At 40.3% G+C, this 20,710-nt stretch overlaps 2 protein-coding genes across 8 annotated transcripts in view; one reads left to right on the plus strand and one right to left on the minus strand.

Moving 5' to 3' along the window:
* The window catches only part of FANCD2 (FA complementation group D2), a 134,934-nt gene extending 134,814 nt beyond the window's left edge, over positions 1 to 120 (minus strand). For all 7 annotated transcript variants that reach the window (XR_013157781.1, XR_013157782.1, XM_077116574.1 and 4 more), the window contains exon 1: positions 1 to 120. The gene's annotated coding sequence lies outside the window, so the exon portion shown is untranslated.
* Positions 79 to 18,231, plus strand: EMC3 (ER membrane protein complex subunit 3). Its single transcript, XM_077116581.1, has 8 exons — positions 79 to 438; positions 6,234 to 6,291; positions 6,631 to 6,724; positions 8,841 to 8,945; positions 9,671 to 9,752; positions 14,433 to 14,512; positions 15,443 to 15,525; positions 17,076 to 18,231. Exons 1-8 carry the CDS (start codon positions 284 to 286, stop codon positions 17,202 to 17,204), a joined length of 786 nt encoding a protein of 261 aa, XP_076972696.1. The 5' UTR covers positions 79 to 283; the 3' UTR covers positions 17,205 to 18,231.
* The last annotated feature ends 2,479 nt before the right edge of the window (positions 18,232 to 20,710 follow it).

Raw genomic sequence — 20,710 nt, forward strand, 5'->3', positions numbered from 1 at the left:
CCGCCGGGAAGCAGTAGTCACCTCTCACTCTCGACTTTCCCGCCCGCCGCGACGCCGCTCTGATGCCACTCAGGCGCCCCGCGCCGTGACGTCAAACTTCCGCGCCGGAAGTGGGCTGTTGGGCGGCCCAGCTGGAAATAGTGTGCGAGGCCGGTGGCCGTCTGTAGGTCAGCTGCCAGGTAGGGGTTCGTGAGAAGACGCGGAGTCGGACCTAAAGTGGAGTCCCGGAACTCCGGAAAGGAGAAGCACGACGATCCCCGGTCAAGGCCTTCGCTCAGCGAAGATGCCGGGGCCAGAGCTGCTCCTTGACTCCAACATCCGTCTGTGGGTGGTTCTGCCCATCGTTATCATCACCTTCTTCGTGGGAATGATCCGCCACTATGTATCCATTCTTCTGCAGAGCGACAAGAAACTCACCCAGGAGCAAGTGTCCGACAGGTCAGCGCCCTCTGCTCTCCCACCGACCACACTCCCCCGTGACCTTGGGCAAGAAAGTGCAGAGGTTATGTCAGTTTGCCTGGCTTCCAATCTCGCCCCGCCACTGGCTAGGATACCTTGGCCGTAGTTACCCTCTCTGTGTTTCACTTTCGTCATTTATAAAATGGGGATGATAATGGTATCTGCCTCATAAAAACTGGCGTAGGGGTTAAATTAGGTGATGTCTGTAAAAAGCCTTTATCACAGACCCTGGTACTAGTTAACTTCTCAGAAAATTGTTGTTAATATCGTTAAGCTTGTCGCCAACCCTCGATGGGCTTTTGTATGAACTATCCTGTTACACCCGTTGGGAGGAGTGCCTACTGAGCAGTACAGGTGTGTTGCTTCTTTTAGTCTTTGTAAAAATCTAGTCAGGTTGGTGTGATTATTGCTCCCTCCCCCCACCCCTTTTTTTAAACAAAACTGCTGTGAAGGTCAGCTACAATGCTATGTAACAAAGCACTTTGCAAACTGTAAAACTACCATGGAGTTGTAATTATCATTTCACCTCCGGTAATGGAGGCAACTTCTTCCTCATATGTTTCATTACAGTATTTATCTGAGGAGACAAGGAATTTAATATGGCTTTAGGTGATGCCTAGGCATGAGCCTCCCTCCCCCACCCCATATTAAGATAAATAATTTTCAGGCAATCTTTCTGAAAAGAGGCCATCACAGGTAGGTGTTATTATGTCTTTTGACACCTCCCTAATGCTCATTAATCTCCCATTTTGACAGACAGAAACCACTGGATGGTAACTTCTCATAAGCAACAGGATCTACCTAAAGTTCAGTAACAGTTTGTTTTTATTGTATTTATTTTATCAGTTGCTTTCTATTTGTGCAAGAAATACTGATTTCCATTTGCTGGTAATTTTTCATTTTTTTATTAAAGAAATTGTAGGTTTACTATTTGCTGGTAATTTAATGATTCCTTTTGAAGCCTAAATAAGTAGAAAAAGAATTGACAAAAAAAATATTAAGTGAATAGTAGAAGTGCCAGGTGAATAAGACGAAAGTCATAACCATGGAATGAGAATGACTGAAGCTTAGGAAGAACGGCTTTTATCATTTTCAGTCATGCCTTCCAATTATGCTGAGAATAATAATAATTTATTAAATCACTGTTAGTGATTTATTTTTAATATTTATTAAGCACTTATTTTATTAACATTTATCAAGCATTTATTCTATGCCAATCACTAGGCTTATATTCATTAACTTATATTCATTAACTTATTTAAAACTCACAACACTGAGGTAGGCACTCTTACCACATTTTGTAGAAACTGAGACTTAAAGAGGTTCCATGACACTCCCATGTTCACACGTGGTGACATTCAGGACTTGAAACCAAATCTCCTGGTTCCCATATCCCAGCCCATATCCCAGGTCTCTTTCCACTACACTATAGTGACTACTTTTTATTAATTTATTTATTTTTGAGGCATCAGTTTCAGATTAATCTGAGCCAGCCCCCTGGAGCTAACCTTAAGAAGTCAGTTCACCATAGAAAGGTAAACTATAGACAGATGCAAAGTGGAGAGAGCTCAGATAATAAGCATTTATTGACTCCAGTAGATTGTTATTTCATCTTCACAGTACCACTGTGCGATAGATATTCCTAAACCCATTTTTGCAGGTGAAGAAAAGGAAGCCCAGAGGATGTTAGGTAGCCTCCCTAAAGTAACCAAAATAGTTAGATACTGAGTCTATGCTTAAACCAAGAATCCTCTTATCCACAATACCTGCTGTCATGGGTTCTCTGCCACAACTTACTGCCCCTGGTTTAGTATGTGATTTTAGAGCAAGGGTTCTGAATTATACCAAAATTTCCCTTTTCTAACCCAAAATGAAGTTCACAGTTAGTATATATAGTCTGCATAGAAAAAAACATTTTTTAAGCAGTAAAATGCTTCAGCTGTAACAATAAGGTGAACTCAAAGGAATGTAATTTATAAGATAATTTGTATTTTGTAAATGCTTGTCCATAATTGTCCTAGAAGATATAATCAGAAGGCAGATACATGCACCTAGATATAAAATCACCATAATTGAGTCAAGTTTACCTGTAGGAAGAAACTAATTTGTTCACTGCTTAAATATCACAGAAGGCAGTGCAATCATGGATGTGCTTTTCCTAAATGTTAAAATACTCTTAATAAAATTCTGAAAAAAAGTGCAGTTTTCCCTGTATTTGCTCAGTGTCACATGCTTAGAAATTCAGCATATATGAAAGCTGTGAAAAAAAATCTAATGGAAATAGGTTTGAGACTCAGGTAATTAAAAACAATTTAGTAGAATATTCAGAACTAGTATGGTATGGGACAGTTCTTTGTTTTGTACAACTGTCCCCATCATTGAGGGATACTTAGCATCCCTAACACCTTACAAATGACAGTTATGTGCTCTTTCTCCCTTCTCCCCATCCTTTTGACAATCAAAAAAAAGTTCCACAGATTTCCGTAAGTCCCTATAGAGGGCAGTATCACCTCCAGGGAGAACCAGTCCTTTACCGAAAACTAAACATCTCTGGTCATAGTTGCCCTATCTCTTTTTTTTTTTTTTTTTACATGGGCAGGCACCGGGAATCGAATCAAACCCAGGTCCTCGGGCTTGGCAGGCAAGCATTCTTACCTGCTGAGCCACCATGGCCCACCCATTTGCCCTATCTCTTAAGTGAGGTAGTTAGAGCATGTGATTTCCCTAGACCCTGCCAGCTCTGACATGGTGTGATTCTGCCTGCCTCAGGTCGTTGTTTGAACTCTGGTAGAATGTCCACATAGGTGATTCTGAACCTGCCTAAGTCGAAGACAAAAGTTATTTGCTTTTTTTTGAGTTGCAAAACATTCCTCTTAATATATAAATTCCCATTAGCATACACGATCACAAAATGGAATGTTTGGTTTTGTAAATTATTAAGCTTTTTACTGCTTCAAAACTTACTAACATTTTTCTAGAATATATTAAACCAAAAATAAAAACTAAATAAAATGTATTAGACTGCATTTGGCTAGAATGTATGTAAAAAGTGGTTGTCAAACTTGAAGAATATACTTACTCTTGGAAAGGTAAAAAACAATCATAGATCATTAGGTATATGGAACTCCGGTTTCAGAAATACTGACTTTAGAAACTAAAGTTTTATCCTAAGCAAGTGTCATTTAGTGGCGAATTACCACTGCAAAAGAAGCTTTATCTTTATAACCGTATAAGGATTTATTTTTAGGAATCTGTGGACATGAATACAAAATTAACAATGATAAAACACATAGGGAAAATAACAGGTACCATTGTCCTCGTTATTTAGGATATTCTGGGTACAGTGGTCATCACTTTAAATATATATGAAGAACTCCACTTAAATCCATTACTGTTTTCTTTTTGCTCTTGAGATAAAGATCAAAGTCCACTGGAACTCATGTGGTCTTGTATAGCCTCAATCCTACCTACCTCTCAAGCCTCATTTTCCACCATCCTTTGAGTAGTTCTGTTTCTTCCAGCTGTGTTGGCCTTATCTCAGCTCCTTAGAGATCTAGCACCTGTTCTTGCCCCAGGGCTTTTGCCCATGCTCTTCCCTTCACCACTTTGCCAAGGTAGTTCCTACTTACCTTAAACATACATCTTCATTAAAGCTTTCTCTAAGACTTGACCTCCCAGACTCAGTCAGATCCCCCAGTACACTCTCCCTTATCGTCATCCGTTTCTTCTTCCTAGGATGTAGCTGAATTTTACATGTATTCCTCTGGTTATTCAAGTAACATCTTTCTTCCCCTCTAGACTTGAACCTTCCTGAAATATTTGCATTTGGTCCCTTTTGTTCATGTTGCCTCACACAGTGCCTGGCACTCACTGATGCTCAAGAAATGTTTTGTCCAATGAAAGAATAAATATGCTGTGCAGAATATAAATGGGAACTTAGAGATTTTAAGCAACTTGCCCAAGACTGCATAGCTAATAGGTGGCAGAGCTGTTTTTAACCCATCTGTTCAAATCCAGGGCTTAAACTTTTACCATTATTCAATACCCAGTTTTCTTTTTCTTTTTTCAATTAAGAAATAGCCACATATGTGCAGTCCAACCATATTATACTATCAGTAACTCACAATATCATCACATAGTTGTGTATTCTTTACCATGATTATTTTTAGAACATCTTCATCACTCCAGAAAAATAAAAAGAAAAAAGAACGCATATATCCCATACCCCTTCCCCTTCCCTCTCATTGACCCACAGTGTTTGAATCTACCCAAGTTTTACCCTTTATCTCCCCCATTATTTATTTTTTATCCTTTTTTTTTTTAACTGTCCATACCCTGAGTAAAAGGAGCATCAGAAACAATATTTTCACAATCGCACAGTCACATTGTGAAAGCTATGTAGTTATGCAGTCTTCTTCAAGAATCAAGGCTACTGGAACACAGTTCAACAGTCTCAGGTGACCCAGTGCTTCTTAAACTGTTGGCAAAGAATGCCTAGATTGTTTGTTTGTTTCCAGTCTATTACAGATCAATGCCTTTGTAAAATATTTTGATCATGCATTTGGATGTTGTGAAGTGTCAGGTTACTATAAAAGTCTTAACCCTGGCTCTCAATGTCTGTACTCATCTTGTCACAGACCTGCATACTGGTACGCAGGCCACTTTTTACCTAGCTATAGACTAGTCCCAGGGAACAGAACTTATGACCTATCAGCCTGGTACATCTGTGGATACAGTACCCAACTATACAGTACAAGGAGTGTAAGAGAAAGGTGAGAACAGATTCTTTGAGGGCACAGGCATCAGAAAGAGTTTCATGGAGAAGGTGGGGCTTGAAGAGGGAGTTCAAGCATGATGGGTCAGAATTGGTAAAGGAGAGAGGTGCATAGGACATTCCCAGAATATGGAGAACCCGGAATGTGCAGGGTGGCAAGGAGCCCCTAAGGGTGTTGACTCCTCAGAACAAGGTGGTTCGTACTGAGGAACAGAGAGAGAGAAAACATAAAGCAGATGGGTTTTTTTGTGTTAGTTTCTGTCTACAACTTCTTTTTTTACATTTCAAGAAAGGTTTCCATTAATTTGTGGGGTTTTTTCCTCCCATTAAAGCAATTTTTGAAAGCCCAGAAAAATGAAGTATTTTGATCTCTGTTCTGTTTGCCATTAATGTCTTAGCAACACCCACCTGTTGTATAGCATTCCGTTGTTTTTAATGACCAACCATGTTATTCTGATATCACCAGATCATTTCTTTTATTAATTCAATGAATGAATATTGAAAGCTTATCAACAGTCTGAATCCTGGGTGGAATTTCTATTGCCTGTCTGATAACAACCCTCTCAAGTCCTGTACTCATTTCTCATTGGGTTTTATAAAAGTCCCTTCTTTTATCCTCATCTGCCCTGCTCCTGTTATGATCTCATCAAATCTGAGCAGTCTCCCATTGCTACTCTTTTAGCTTAGAGAAAGTTCCTTCTAGGCTCATTATTATGTTAAAAAAAACTGAGCCTATTGTCCCAAATGTGCCTTCCTCATTAATCTTGACTTATTCAGAAACACAGCCACTTAAGAAAAACACTCTTTTGAATAACTGATTTTTGGATTAAATATGTTCTATGTATCGGTTTAATGGATACCTGTATTTTGAAAAGTTTCCACACAGGGCCATTGCCAAATAGGCCTTCTCTTGTGTTTAAGTAGGTCTTTTATTTGTTCTCTCGTTTTCTTCTAGTGTTTCACTTTTAAAAATCTCATTTTCTTGGTTGTGTTTTTTCAGTCAAGTCCTAATTCGAAGCCGAGTCCTCAGGGAAAATGGAAAATACATTCCCAAACAGGTACTCATTTATCTTTCATTAGAAGCTCCGCAATTGACCTTTGAGGGCAGTAGATATCTAAATGTTTTATAAGGGGATTCTTTGGGAAACCTGAAAATTGACAACTCAGTAATTAAGCCATGGCCTCCTGGTTTCTGCTGTCATTGTAACCTTGACCCTTCTTAGGAAATTGTTTTTAAATGCGACTCAGCTGAAGTGTCAGGTCAGCTGCCAAGTAGGCTGACAGTTCTGAGTATAACAGCATATTCCACGGGCCTCCTGACTAAACCTCTGGGGAATAATTTGACAATTTTCTATGCCACAGTTCTAAGACTTACAAAGATTTTTTTTTCTAACTAGTCCTTCTTGACACGAAAATATTACTTCAACAATCCAGAGGATGGATTTTTCAAAAAAACTAAAAGGAAGGTAGTGCCACCTTCTCCTATGACTGGTATGTTTACATGTTTTTCTTTCTCTTATTACTAAGGAAAATAGATTTTTAAAATTGGTTTTGTTGTCTGTGGGGTGTGGTGGGTGTTTTATTTAAATTGTAAATTGTAGAAGGTAATCATTTTAGGATGATGACCTAATAATCATCTAGAGACCATCTAGTACAGTAATCTATGGAAGTTGAGTTCTCTTTTTCAAATAAATCTTGTGGGAACCCCAGTATATAAAAGTGGATAAAAAGAAAGCTTTCTGGTGAGAGGGTGGGCAGAGGCCAGATTCATGCCCTTGGGTCACTCCCCTTTGCTCTTCCTCAAGACCTGTGGCCCTGTGGAAAGTAATCCCACCTCCCAGCCAGTGCCAGAATCCTCTTTCTGACAGATGGCCACCCAGCTTCTGAGTAATGGCGAGCTCACTCCTTCCCCAAACCAGGTAGTTGTCCATCAGACATGATTGCCAGGCCCAACCTACAACTTCGGCACCAAACAGTTTTCTTATTTCCACTGATCCCCAGTTGTGTGAAAAATATAGCATGTTTAAGTCAAACAAAATAATTTATTATTTTGTGTTGACTGTCCTTTCATTATAGTACCCTTTTCTTTATGTGACATAACCATCTATTTTAAACCCATTCAGAAGGTACTAGAGTTCATTTTAACGAGGTTTTTTTTTTTTTAGAAAACCTGCAAGAAATAAAGGGTAAATTAAGTTATGAGAAGATGCTTGACCTCACTAATAATCATGGAATGCAAATTAAAACAAGGTGTCCGTTTTAGCTCATTAAATTAGCACAGGTTGAGTGATTGGTCAAGACCAGTACTGGCAAGGTCATAGGACGTTAGACCCTCTCACTATTGGTGGGAGTGCCAAAAAATGGAGCCTTATTGAGGGCCAGTTGACCAGTATCTTTCAATTTTAAAAATATGGATCCTTTGACCTAGAAGTTCTACTTCTAGGAATTTCTCTTGTAGAAAAACGTAAACAATCAGAGATTTATTTACAAGTTAGTTCTTGGCAGCATTGTTTGTTGACCAAAAAAATTGGAAACAATCTATAGGTCCACCCTAGAGTGATTTGGTGCATTCTCTCTGGCCTTAGGTACTGCTATAGAGTCTGCCCTGCCTGTAGGCAGGGGCTTAACCAGTTCTCCAGCTGAACGTTGTAGGAGAGCAGTCACGTCATTCTGCCTAAGGCAAGGGACATGCAGTGTAGTGCCTAGGACCCTGAGGAAACTTTCCTAGGAAAGAGGGCACATTCTGCCAGTGAAAATAGGGCAATTCCTATGGCCCAATTGCATGCTGAAGATAAGATGCATTGCAGAAAGGAGCTGTGAGGTCTCTACACTTTGGCCTGCAGCTGTTCTTTAAACTCTTTGTATGAGAACCTCTGAAGAAGAGCACTCCCACACAAATCAATCTGCAAAGACTGGGAAAAGCAGGGGTTTCTATTCTTTCTTTTTTTTTTTTTTTTTGTTAGCTCCTTGCATTCTGGGAAAGCTCTGTCATAAACGTAGCTAAATACAAGCCTAAGGAACAGATGTCTCCATCTAAAGTCCAGTGATACATTAAAATATCAAAATATCGAGGTTTCGACAAAAGGTTACAAAACCTACAAAGAAACAGGAAACAGTAGCCCAAAGGAGATTAAAGCATAAGAAACCATCAGTGAGGAGGACCAGATCTGGGACATATCAGACAAAAACATTTGAAAAATTATGCACAAAAAGCCAGAGGAAAACATAGACCAAAGAAAAGTGATTGGTGTAGCCACACAGTGAAATCCTGTGCAGACACTGAAAAGAATGAGAGAGATATTATATTAACAAGGAAATATCATCCATACTATATTAATATTTTTTAAAAATCAAGAAATGAAACAATCAGCATAGTATACCTTTATTGTTTAGATACTGAAAAATAGGAGGATATACAACAAATATTCAAAAGTATTTAGAGATTGGGTCCAGAGGAAATGGCTACATCATACATTGCTATGTCATTTGAATTTTTTGCAGTGAACTTACATTACTTGAATGATCAAATAAATTAAAAATTAACAAATAATCAGGAGGATGTCCCTGTCCACAAGGTAAATGCACTGGTCTTGTGTTTTTGTCTTAGATCCCACTATGCTCACAGACATGATGAAGGGGAATGTAACAAATGTTCTCCCTATGATTCTTATCGGTGGATGGATCAACATGACATTCTCAGGTTTTGTCACAAGTAAGTTACAGACCCAGCAAACTTCATGTTTTCTTCTTCTGTGCTCCTTTCCTGTGTCCCTACTCAGAGAAATCTGAGTGCTACTGAGCCAGTGTCATATGACCTGTGTTCTCTAGTGGACTCTGATAGCATTCATCAAACAAAAAAATTCCACATGGTCAGATTTTGAGGCTCATGTTACAAACTGATCCTAAGCTCATGGTTTGGGTGATTTTTTTTAGACAAGGAGTTGACTTGATATTTTGCATCTGAAACTAATTTGGTATTCTGAGTAGGTAAAGGGAAGCGTATCTCTCTGTTGACTTAATTTGCTAGTATTCAGATGTTTGTTTGCCTATTTGTTTATGTGATTATTTAGTTATGATTTTGATAAGTTTGGCTTCTTAGTAATCTATACTACTTTTTCTTTATGTCTAAATATTCCACTTAGGGTTTAATGGATTAGTGCAAGTTTTCTCTAGATTTTGGGTGATAGCTGAGTTTGAGTCCCTTCTTTGTCAGCAGTATAGTAGTTGGTTTTATTCAAGGAAACTACAGTGGAGTGACATTTTGACTGTTTTTTCCTTCAGAAGTTGCCACAAATTTCCTTGTGAAAATCAGTTTCCATAAGCTGTGTGGAATAGAGTTCCCACCTCCTCAGGAAAGAATATGTGCATTCACACTTAAGCTATTCTAAAAATGAGAAAGCTCAAAGCAGTTGTGTACTTTTTCATTCTTCTCTGCAGCCAAGGTGCCATTTCCGTTAACCCTCCGTTTTAAGCCTATGCTACAGCAAGGAATTGAACTACTCACATTAGATGCATCCTGGTAAGAACTTTCTTTTATTTAATAAAAACATAAACCAAAAACTTATCAGTTTCCAAACTTCATTGAAATAGGTTTAGAAAAATTTTTTATCAAAATCACACTCAAATTACCACAAGTAGATTATAGCACCTTTTACATGATTCAGTAGTCTTGCCAAAGAAGAGAATGTGTCAGTCTCTTTTCTCTAGCTTATTGGCCCTTAGGAATGCAGGGATGGGTGTATCAACTCCTCAAAAAGTTTTAAATGGAACTCTGGACAGGCAAACTGCCCCCACTTCAGAAGCTTCCTTGGGTAGCCAGCACTGAAGATACAGACCTGGAGAAGAAGACTGAGCCAAAACAGGACAATACCATCTTGGAGGAGGATGAAATTGAGGGCACGACAGAGAGCAGTGTCACTGAGCCTGTCCCTTCTTTTTTTTTTTTTTAATTTATTTATTTATTTAAAAAATAAAACAACATAATCAGTAATTCACAATATCATCACTTAGTTGCATATTCATCATTTCTTAGAACATTTGCATTAATTCAGAAAAAGAAATAAAACGAACACAGGAAAGAAAAAAAAAAGATTATACCTACCATACCCCTTACCCCTTGCTTTCATTGATCACTAGCATTTAAACTAAATTTATTTTAGCATTTGTTCCCCCTATTATTTATTTTTATTCCATATGTTCTACTCCTTTGTTGACAAGGTAGATAAAAGGAGCATCAGACACAAGGTTTTCACAATCGCACAGTCACATTGTGACAGCTGTATCATTATTCAGTCATCCTCTAGAAACATGGCTACTGGAACACAGCTCTACATTTTCAGGCAGTTCCCTCCAGCCTCTCCATTACATCTTTTTTTTTTGGCTTTTAAAAGGAAAAATTTAATGAGTCGCTGGTTTACAGTTCTAAGGCTGAGAAAATGTCCCAATTAAAACAAGTCTATAGAAATGTCCAATGTAAGGCATCCAGGGAAAGATACCTTGGTTCAAGAAGGCCGATGAAGTTCAGGGTTCCTCTCTCATCTGGAAAGGCACATGGTGAACACAGTCACGGTTTCTCTCTTGGCTGGAAGGGCACATGGCAGACACGGCGTCATCTGCTAGCTTACTCTCCTGGCTTCTGGTTTCATGAAGCTCCCGGGAGGAGTTTCTCTTCTTCATCTCCAAAGGTTGCTGGCTCATGGACTTTCTGCTTTGTGGTGCTGCAGTATTCTCTGCTCTCTCTGACTCTCTCTCTCCAAAATGTTTCCTCTTTTATAGGACTTCAGAAACTAATCAAGACCCACTCAAATGGGTGGAGACATGTCATCCCCTAATCCAGTTTAACAACCATTCTTAACTAAATCACATCAACCAGGGAGATGATCTCATTACAGTTTCAAACATACAGTATTGAATAGAGATTATTCTACCTTTACAAAATGGGATTTATATTAAAACATGACTTTCTTAGGGGGCATATATCCTTTCAAACCAGCACATTCCACCCTCTGACCCCTAAAAAAGACATGTTTTTCCCATATATAAAATACATTAATTTCATAACAATATCAAAACCTTAAACCTTTCAGTAGCAATACAATGAAGTACAAAATTAGAGACAGTATAAAATCTCATCAAGTCAGTTACAGGCATGGTCTGTCCTAAGGCAGAATTCTCTCCATTAGCTCTGGACCTTTGAAAACTCGTAGCAAGTTATTTGCTGCCAACATACAAAGGAGAAACATTCATAGGATACATAGACACATTTCCATAGGGAGGAAGGAACACAGGGGTCACTGGACCCATACAGTTTCGAAAACCTGCAGGGCAAAGTCCATTAGATTTCAAAGTCTGAGACTCATATATCCTCAGGGCTTTAGAAAGTGGCAGTCCCACCCTTTCCAAATGCCTACGCCTGCCTCTCTCTGAATGCAACCTTGGGGGATATTGGGGAGACCACCTTTCTCTCGGCTCCACCCTCTCCAAGCATCGGGGCCGCACCCGGGCTCTCTGCCATCTCTGGGGCACACGCTCAACCCCTCCATGTGGTGGCAGCCAGGCTCTCCCCCAACCCCAAGGAATGTGCTTCACCCTCTCCAAGGCCTGAGGCAGCATGACTCTTCCACTGCAATGAGGTGAAAGGCCTATTCTCTGCCTTTGGGGCAAATTCACCCTCTCCATGGGCTTGGGTTGGTCCACTCTCCTGGCCCGAGGCTTCTTGACTTCAGACCTCAGCCTCCACGGTTTTGCCTCTGAAGTTATTTTTCCTCCAATGTGTCCCTTCACTGAACCCCTCAGTCCAGACTGGCAGCGGCTCTGTTTATACAAGACCCACAGCACTCTCGTTGGCTTTCTATGCAGTAGTGTTGGATCATGCCCATCAGACCTAAGGATTTTCCACAAATCTTTCCTGGATAACTCCATGTCCGATCCTGGCTTTCTCTGAAATATCTGACTGGTTTCACATTTGGTTAAATCCACACACAAGGCACTATTCTCTGGGGTCTCCCTTTCTGTAGGCCCAGAATTTTCCATGACCTCAATTTCTGGTTTCTTTGTACTCAAGAGTTCAGTTTTCAGCTTATCTCTTTCCTGTCTCATTTCACTATAAGCTGCAAGGAGAAACCAGGCTGCACTTTCCACATTTAATTTGGAGATCTCTTCTGCTAAATATCCAAGTTCATGGCTTTTAAAATCTGCCTTCCAGACAAAGCCACTAGTCAATTTTGCCAGATTATCTGCCATTTTAAAACAAGGATCGCCTTCCTTCCAGTTTACAATAACACGTGCTTCATTTCTGTCTAGAGCCTGGTCAGAGGTATCTTTAGAGTTCATGTTTCTACAAACAGTCTCTTCAAAGCATTCTAGGCCTTCTCTATCAAGCTTCTCACAACTCCTCCAGATTCTTCCCTTTATCCATTTAAAAAGCTGTTCCAACATGTTTGGTATTTGCAAACTGCATCAGCACCACCCCACTCTCCAGTACCAAAATCTGTTCTAGTTTGCTAGCTGCTGGAATGCAATATACCAGAAACGGAATGGCTTTTAAAAGGAAGAATTCAATGAGTCGCTGGTTTACAGTTCTAAGGCTGAGAAAATGTCCCAATTAAAACAAGTCTATAGAAATGTCCAATCTAAGGCATCCAGGGGAAGATACCTTGGTTCAAGAAGGCCAATGAAGTTAAGGGTTCCTCTCTCATCTGGAAAGGCACATGGTGAACACAGTCACGGTTTCTCTCTTGGCTGGAAGGGCACATGGCAGACATGGCATCATCTGCTAGCTTACTCTCCTGGCTTCTGGTTTCATGAAGCTCCCCGGGAGGCGTTTCCCTTCTTCATCTCCAAAGGTTGCTGGCTCATGGACTGCCTGCTTTGTGGTGCTGCAGTATTCTCTGCTCTCTCTGAGAGTCTCTCCATTACATCTTGAATAACAAGATGATATCTACTTGATGCATAAAAATAACCTCCAGGATAACCTCTCGACTCTGTTTGGACTCTCTCAGCCATTGACACTTTGTCTCATTTCCCTCTTCCCCCTTTTGGTCGAGAAGGTTTTCTCAATCCCTTGATGCTGAGTCTTAGCTCATTCCAAGATCTCTGTCCCACGTTGCCAGGAAGGTCCACACACCTGGGAGTCATGTCCCACATAGAGAGGGGTAGGGTGGTGAGACTGCTCGTTGTATTGGCTGGAGAGAGGGGCCACATCTGAGCAACAAAAGAGGCTCTCTTGGGGGTGACTCTTAGGCCTAAATTTTAAGTAGACTTGACCTATCCTTTGTGGGGTTAAATTTCATATGAACAAACCCCAAGACTGGGGTCTCTGCCTATAGTTTTGGTTGTCCATACTGCTTGTGAGAATATCAAGAAATCAACTTGGGGAAGTTGAATTTCTCCCCGTTCTCACCACTCCCCAAAGGGGGCATTGCAGATACTTTTCCACTCACTGATCGAATCACTCTGGGATTCATCGGGAGCCTGCCCCTTCTTTCTCTTAATTGAGGATTGAGATTTGAACACAGTCTGTCCAAATCTAGCCCTTGTGACTTATTTTCCACTCTATTTTTTTTTTAGCAGAGTGTTAAAATCCAAATTCCAAAAAGCTATTTGAAAACTCTCTGATAGTACCTGGAACCCAGTAGTGCTTCTTAATGGGGTCTTCCCCAGTTGTTTAATCTATGGCTTCCCAAAGAATGGCAGAAAAAGAAAGCCAGCCAAGAAGAGAAGAGGCTAATGGGGTGGCAGATAATGGTGGTACTCTTGGCTCATGTCCTCAGTTTGAGCAGGCCAAACTTTAGTTGTTTGGGAGGGACAGAACAGACCAGATGCTGGGAGAATCTTGGATATGTACATTTCCACCCAAGGAGAAGAGCTGTACTTTATACGTGCAGTGTGCCTTTATTATATCTCTACCTTCCAATCTCATTTGGGCTAAACAAAAATTTCGTGGGTTGAGAAAAGCGTATTTATCTTTTATCAGCATCTGAACAGGTTTGTGGCTAACATGCTCCCTTGGACAAAGAGCCACAACTATTTGCAAGAATGCCTTAACGACCTGTATTTCTTCTTTGGTTGTACTTTGGATGTACACAGCCTACCCCAGGTGATTTCTTTATAACCACTGAACAACTTTGGGTGGTTAGATGTTGTGAGTACATGAACTTCTGAAATAACCACCTATTCTGTTTCACTTTTGTTTTGCTAGGGTGAGTTCTGCATCCTGGTACTTTCTCAATGTATTTGGCCTTAGGAGCATTTACTCTCTGATTCTGGGCCAAGATAATGGTAAGAAGCAAAATACCACTTGCTCTTCTCAATAAAGGAATCATCCATGCCAAGGCCAGCGGTATCATGAAGGTTATGCAGTTTGTCAGCATTCTGAAATATAATACCTCATTCCTTAAACTTTTTCTTAAGTTTCTGGGGAATTTTAAGAGTCTTAAAAATTCCAGGGGTCATTCTGAAGATCTGAATTCTCCCAATTGCTTGGACAAAATTGGTTTCCCCAAAGTCTGATACCCTCATGTGAGGGGTCCAGCATTATAAGCCAGACACCTGAAGCTTAAAGAAAGAAGGCCTGGTTTGATCATTAGTTCATTGAAGATGAAGTACATCAGTTGAGGAGGCTGTTGAAAACATGAACAGATCATGGTCCCATACCCCAGAATGGGAGAGAAATGAGTTAAAACTGGTCAAGGAACAGGGGAAAAGGCAGAATTTGTCAGAATGGGTCTCCAGTTTAGAGTTCTTGCCAGTACCAATCCCACCTCTCTTATTTAATGGCTGGGACCTTAGTCAAGTTACTTAACATTCTAAGCCTCTGTTTGCTTCTCTGTAAATTAGGGACCTTAATAGCTAACTTTGCAGAGTTGGTAGGAGCAAATGAGGTGGAATACATAAAGACTTAAAGTTCCTAGCATAGAGAAGGTGTTTGGTAACTATTGGCTGTTTTTGTTGTTTTTAAATTGAAATACAATGTAGAACTTCCTTTAGTTATCTTTTTTCTGCTATTACATCCTCATTTGTCAGTACAGGTAAAGTGACTTGCCTGGGATCATGTAGCCAGTGAGTGACAGGGCCAGTCAGTGAATCTGTCCTACAGTCTCTAACCCACCACTGGGCGACTATAAGCTTCTTTAAGGACCATTCTTCCCCATGGGTACTCAGGTGTTCACTGAGCATTGGCACTCACGTAGGTCTTTTCTTGTGACGCAGCTGCTGACCAGTCACGAATGATGCAGGAGCAGATGACGGGAGCAGCCATGGCCATGCCTGCTGACACCAACAAAGCTTTCAAGGTAGGCTTAGAATCCCTCCAGAGCTCAAGGGCAGGCTCCAAAAGGGATTACCAGAGAGCAGCTTTAAACATGTGTGTCCCAAAGTGAGGAATTTTAATTGAATTTCAATCGTTTGAATTTAAGTTTACCAAAAAGGTATTTTAGTGGACATGTCTCTTGCTTTTGTCACAAAACCACCTACTAAGTAAATTGGAGATTTTTGTTACCTTTACTGTTTTTTAAAATGCTCATCCAAATTTAATCTACACTGTAAGGGGAACTAGAAAAACAGTCCAGTCAGTGCCATAAGGTAAACATTTGAAATATCTTGAACTTTTTTGGAGCCTATAGACATCAGATATGACTTTCATTTTTTAAAAGTCAATTCTTAGAGCCTTTTCACAAAATGCAGTTATAAAATTCAATGTAATTTTTTTAGAGCAAATCTCACTAATTTTTCATGATAAAAACATTCAACAAACTAGGACTAGATGGGGACTTCCTCTTAATGTTTTAACCCACAAGTAACATCATACTTAATGAGTGGGGAAGTTTTACTATTGGGAACAGGGCAGTTTGTTTTTTGTTTTTGATAGAAGTGTTCAAAATTAGGTAACGGTGATGGTTGCACGGTTTTGTGGATACATAAAAAACCACTGATTTGTGTATTTAAAAGGGTTAATTTAATGGCACATGAATTATATCTCAGAAAAAAAAAACCCTCACACCCATAAGCCAACATGTGTATTACACATGAAATTTCATGAACCATCTTTAAAAAATCAGTAATTAAAGGCAAAAGTAGTCAGCACTATTAGGATATTTGAGAAATGTGATTTCTTAGAAGATTAGGCAGATTTATTTTTGCTTGACATATTCATAGCTTACATGCAAATGATTATATGCCAAAATAGATTTACAGTAAATACTATCAAATCTTTCTCCCGGTGATAAAATCATTAAGAATACCAAATTACTGTACTCCCACAAACTGTAATAAAATGACCTTATGTATTTGGGCATGAAGTTAGAGGAAAGGTTCTTGGCCCCCTTGAAGATATTCCTGGCCATATCCTCATTTGCCCTCTATAACTTAAACCAGATGCCAGGTCCCTTGTTGAAAGGGCTCATTATCCTGAGGCACCAGTTTGTGAGTTGTATCTCCCTTAGGAGCAGTATCTGATGTCTATTCCCATCACCTAGCCCTGTGCTGGACACTAAGCAGTTGCTTACTGAGCATGAGCTGATTGAATGAGTAGCAATATACTATACAGATTCAGCACTGAGGCTTTGGAGCCAAACAGATCTAAACTTAAATCTCAGCTCTCTTAGTTGCTAGCTAGCTCAGTAATCACAAACAAATTATCTGACCTCCCTTATCCTTATCTGTAAATTGGGGGCACAAGAGACTGATGGGGGGATAACACACTTATCTCATAAAATTAAATAAGCTGATACATTTAAAGAGCTCAGCCCAGCTCCTGGCCCAGACAAGATGCTCACTAGAAGTCAGCCATTGCTATTAGTAACCAGCCCTCTTCTCCCTGCCCTGGTGTCCTCTTCCTTTGCAGACAGAGTGGGAAGCTTTGGAGCTGACAGATCATCAGTGGGCATTAGATGATGTCGAAGAGGAGCTCATGGCCAAAGACCTCCACTTCGAAGGCATGTTCAAAAAGGAATTACAGACCTCTATTTTTTGAAGACCAAGCAGGGATTAGCCATGGAGTAATGGAGTAGCGCTTAACCTTGTAACTTTCATTTGGGCTGAAGCCTCTCAGAATAAAAAGGAGGATGCCTGAGCTGGCAGGTGTGCAGCAAGGATCGTTCTTGTCTGAGCTGGATTCCCTTGTAATGTTTGAAGCTAGGGGAAATGAGGAGTGAGTGCTAGGAAAAAGCTGTTTAAAACAACATTTTAAAGTCTCCTTCTGATGACTCTAGTAATGAAAGTCAGGGAAAGAGGAAAAACACAAGCTAGTAATAATATAAAAAACTTAGCGAAAATTCAATCTTTGGAGGAAAGATTGTCAAGTCTAACTAATTATTTTTTTTGTAGTCAGCCTGACTTCTTACCACAGTAAACTCCTGTTTTCTTGGGCTCCAAAGACCCTGCATTTTTACCTTTGATTTTTTTGTGTGTGTGTTAGTATTTTTATAACTTCCTTTACAAAAAAATACATTTTCACTGCTATAAATTTAGAAACCATGGATGAACAAAATAAATCTCGTTCATTCTGAGCCTGCAAAGTGACATAGAAGGCAAGTATGTCAAAACTTTATTCAAATAAATTCTTTTCAGATTGAATTCCCAGGGCCAGGACAGCCTTAGCAAACTTTCTATATCTCTTATTACTGTCCAGTGAAAATCAGTGACCCTGAGACACTGCCCAACTCACTTGCCTTTGGGATCATCGACAGGTTAGATAATGTGAATTCCTGATTTGAAATTCAGAATCTATCAAATCCATGGAAAAGCAGTGGTTCCTTATACAGTTACTCATTTGAACTAAAGACCTCATTTCCCAGTTATTCTGGATAAGAGAAAATTCACACATCATTGGGAGGTGGGAGAGAGGATTACCCAGGAATATTTCTCTCTGGATTATGTCCCAGTAAAGTGGCAGGGTGCCATTTCTGTACCAAGAGGTGAATGTAATTTGCATGTTGAGCACTGTAATCAAGAACAAACAACTATTGATTCTACAAATTAAACCATCCTATGTTCTCTTCTTTACCTGTGGAATGTTGCCTCTGTGGGTCACTCACAGCCTTCTGCCAATAGCTATGAGTGTCTGTTGTGGACCAGTGCTAGAGAGTCTTAAGATGGAAGAGATGTGATCCTTGCCCTCAAGGAACTAGTGCTCGAGATGTACATTAAAAATTTGTGGTTCTTAACCTCTTTTTAAATCGTGGAGCCTCTTTGAGAATCTGATGAAAGCTCTGACCCTTCCCTCCAGGGCAGAGGTGCCCAGATCTCCCAGGTAATCCCAAGGGGCACCGACTGCCTTCAGAGCCTATTCATAGTGGTCCATGGGCCCAAGTTGAGAAACCCTGTCCTATTAGGTGAACAAACATTATTTTACAAGCCTCCCGTTACCCATGTTCTGGAGTTTGTATGGGGTACGTTCCTAACCTATGAGTGGAACTATGGATTCATAGGACATGAAAAATTCCATGGTTACTGCAAAATACCATGTGCTTTCTTTAAAGATTTCAACAAATACCCTGAGGATTAAATGATATGCTTTTTAACTGAAGAAAAAAAGAAGAAGAAGAAGAAGAAGAAGAAGAAAAAGGAAACCCTATCCTTTGAAAAAGCCCAGAGCGGAAAATGCCAGAGAAAGAGGATTCACTGGAGAGCTAACCTTTGACCTAGTGTGGAAGGGCATTCCAAGCAGAAGGAATAAAATCTGCAAGGGCCCAAAGATTAAAGTGTCCACAACTCGTTTTTCCTACAGGAAGTGAGGAGCAATAAGGAATATACTAGAAAGGTCCACACTGGTTGTTTGGTAGTGTTACCCCCATTCCCCAGGGTCTCCTCAGAGCACTGCAGTTTGCTTCACCTACACAGTTTGTCCTTTTACCTTTATAGCAAAGTTGAGTGGTGAAAACGTGTGAGACTTTTCACCCCATAATATTGGTGGTAAATGCACGTGTCCTTAACACCAGCAAGACAAGGAGAAAAGCCAAGTGCTCTTCCCAAAACCAGCACACAAATTCAAGGAGCAGTTCCCATCTATATGTTTCTTGGAGTTCAGTTTGAGCCAGGCTACTGAGTGAGCATCTTACCTTTCCATCAGCCTGGACTTAGCACCTAGAACCCATTTAGGTCAGTCTTAAATATCTACTTACTAATTATGGTATGTGAAGTGCTGAGTGAAAAGTTAAATGTTGACAGTGAGTTAAACAACACAGCTCAGAGAAAAATAACTTACATTTAAGGACAGTAGGTAAATCTGCATTTAGTGTCCATAACCAGCATGATTCACTCTGTTCAGTCTGTAAGGAATGTGATGGGCATGTGTGTATGTGAAAGAGATGGAGGGTTACTAACTTAGGAATGTTGCAGTTGCAGATGACAGAAACTGAACTCAGACTAGCTTAAGCAAGAAAAAGGGGTGAAGTGGAAGAATGTAAATTAGCTCAATAATAGGCCTCAGGCACAGCTGGATCCAGGGTCTCAAGTGATGTCATCAGGACTCGGCTGCTTTTTCAAATATGCTTTCTTCTATTCTCAGTCTGTTTCATCATGAAGACACCAGCTTAGTAACCCCAGTGAAAAGAAAGCACCCCTTTCTTAACAGTTCCTGCCAAAGTCAAGAGTGTATCTAATTGGGTCATGTGCAAATTTCAGGAACTGGTTAGCTCCTCCTAACCTACAAGGACTGAAGGTGAGAGAGGACTGACTCCCCAGAGGAAAACCAGGGTGCTGTGTCCAGAAGAAAGTGGCATGGGTACCAAGCAAGAAAAAATAATGTCTTCCACCCTTTAATTATCCAAACTGTCTGGAATGTTCTCAAAAGATGGTACTGCCCCTGTTCTAGTAAGAAGTCAGTCTGTAAACATCAGATTTCTATAGTGTGCCCAGTGCCATGCCAGATATTTTCAGATCTTTCCATTCAGTCAACATTTATTGGCCATCTGCCTTCCCTGTGCCAGGCACTGTACACTTAACCAAGACACTCTCCTAGACCTTAAAAGTGCAGCCTGGTGATAGATGGTGTGACAGGGTGACCCAAGGGAGGCTGCAGGAATGCCCAGCCAGCCTGGGGGTCAGTGTCATCCCAGCTGAGGGGTGAAGGATTAAAAGGAATTAACCAGGGAAATAAACAAAAACTATTCCAAGCAGAGTCTATAGCATGTATAAGATCCCAAAAGCAAAGGAGATGATGTTTTCAAGGAACAAAAACAAGACTTGAAGTGTAGAGAATAAAAAGACATACTGAGCATTGGATTACACTTTAAATGGGTATGGTTTGGTATGTGAACTGTATCTCAAGTTATTGGGAAAAAAAAGAAAAGACACTGAAGCGTTAGGAAGACAGAGGCGCGTGTAAGTCATCCCTGAGGCTGACCTTGATCCTGACAGCAGCAGTGCAGGGCATCTTTGGAAGGGACTGATGTGAAGGGATTTACTGTGAGGTGGAGAATGGAATGAAGGGAGCAAAAAAGAGTCTGGGGGTGTGGGAATGAGGTTGGAGGATGGAGC

The sequence above is a fragment of the Tamandua tetradactyla genome, chromosome 9 (assembly GCF_023851605.1).
Source record: "Tamandua tetradactyla isolate mTamTet1 chromosome 9, mTamTet1.pri, whole genome shotgun sequence".
NCBI lineage: Eukaryota > Metazoa > Chordata > Mammalia > Pilosa > Myrmecophagidae > Tamandua > Tamandua tetradactyla.

Excerpts from the sequence above, each read along its gene's own strand:
- EMC3 (XM_077116581.1), top strand. The coding sequence starts at position 284 with ATGCCGGGGCCAGAGCTGCTCCTTGACTCCAACATCCGTCTGTGGGTG. Across the intron at positions 6,725-8,840 it reads GCCACCTTCTCCTATGACTG|ATCCCACTATGCTCACAGAC; the intron begins GTATGTTTACAT and ends TTTTTGTCTTAG. Across the intron at positions 9,753-14,432 it reads CTCACATTAGATGCATCCTG|GGTGAGTTCTGCATCCTGGT; the intron begins GTAAGAACTTTC and ends TTGTTTTGCTAG.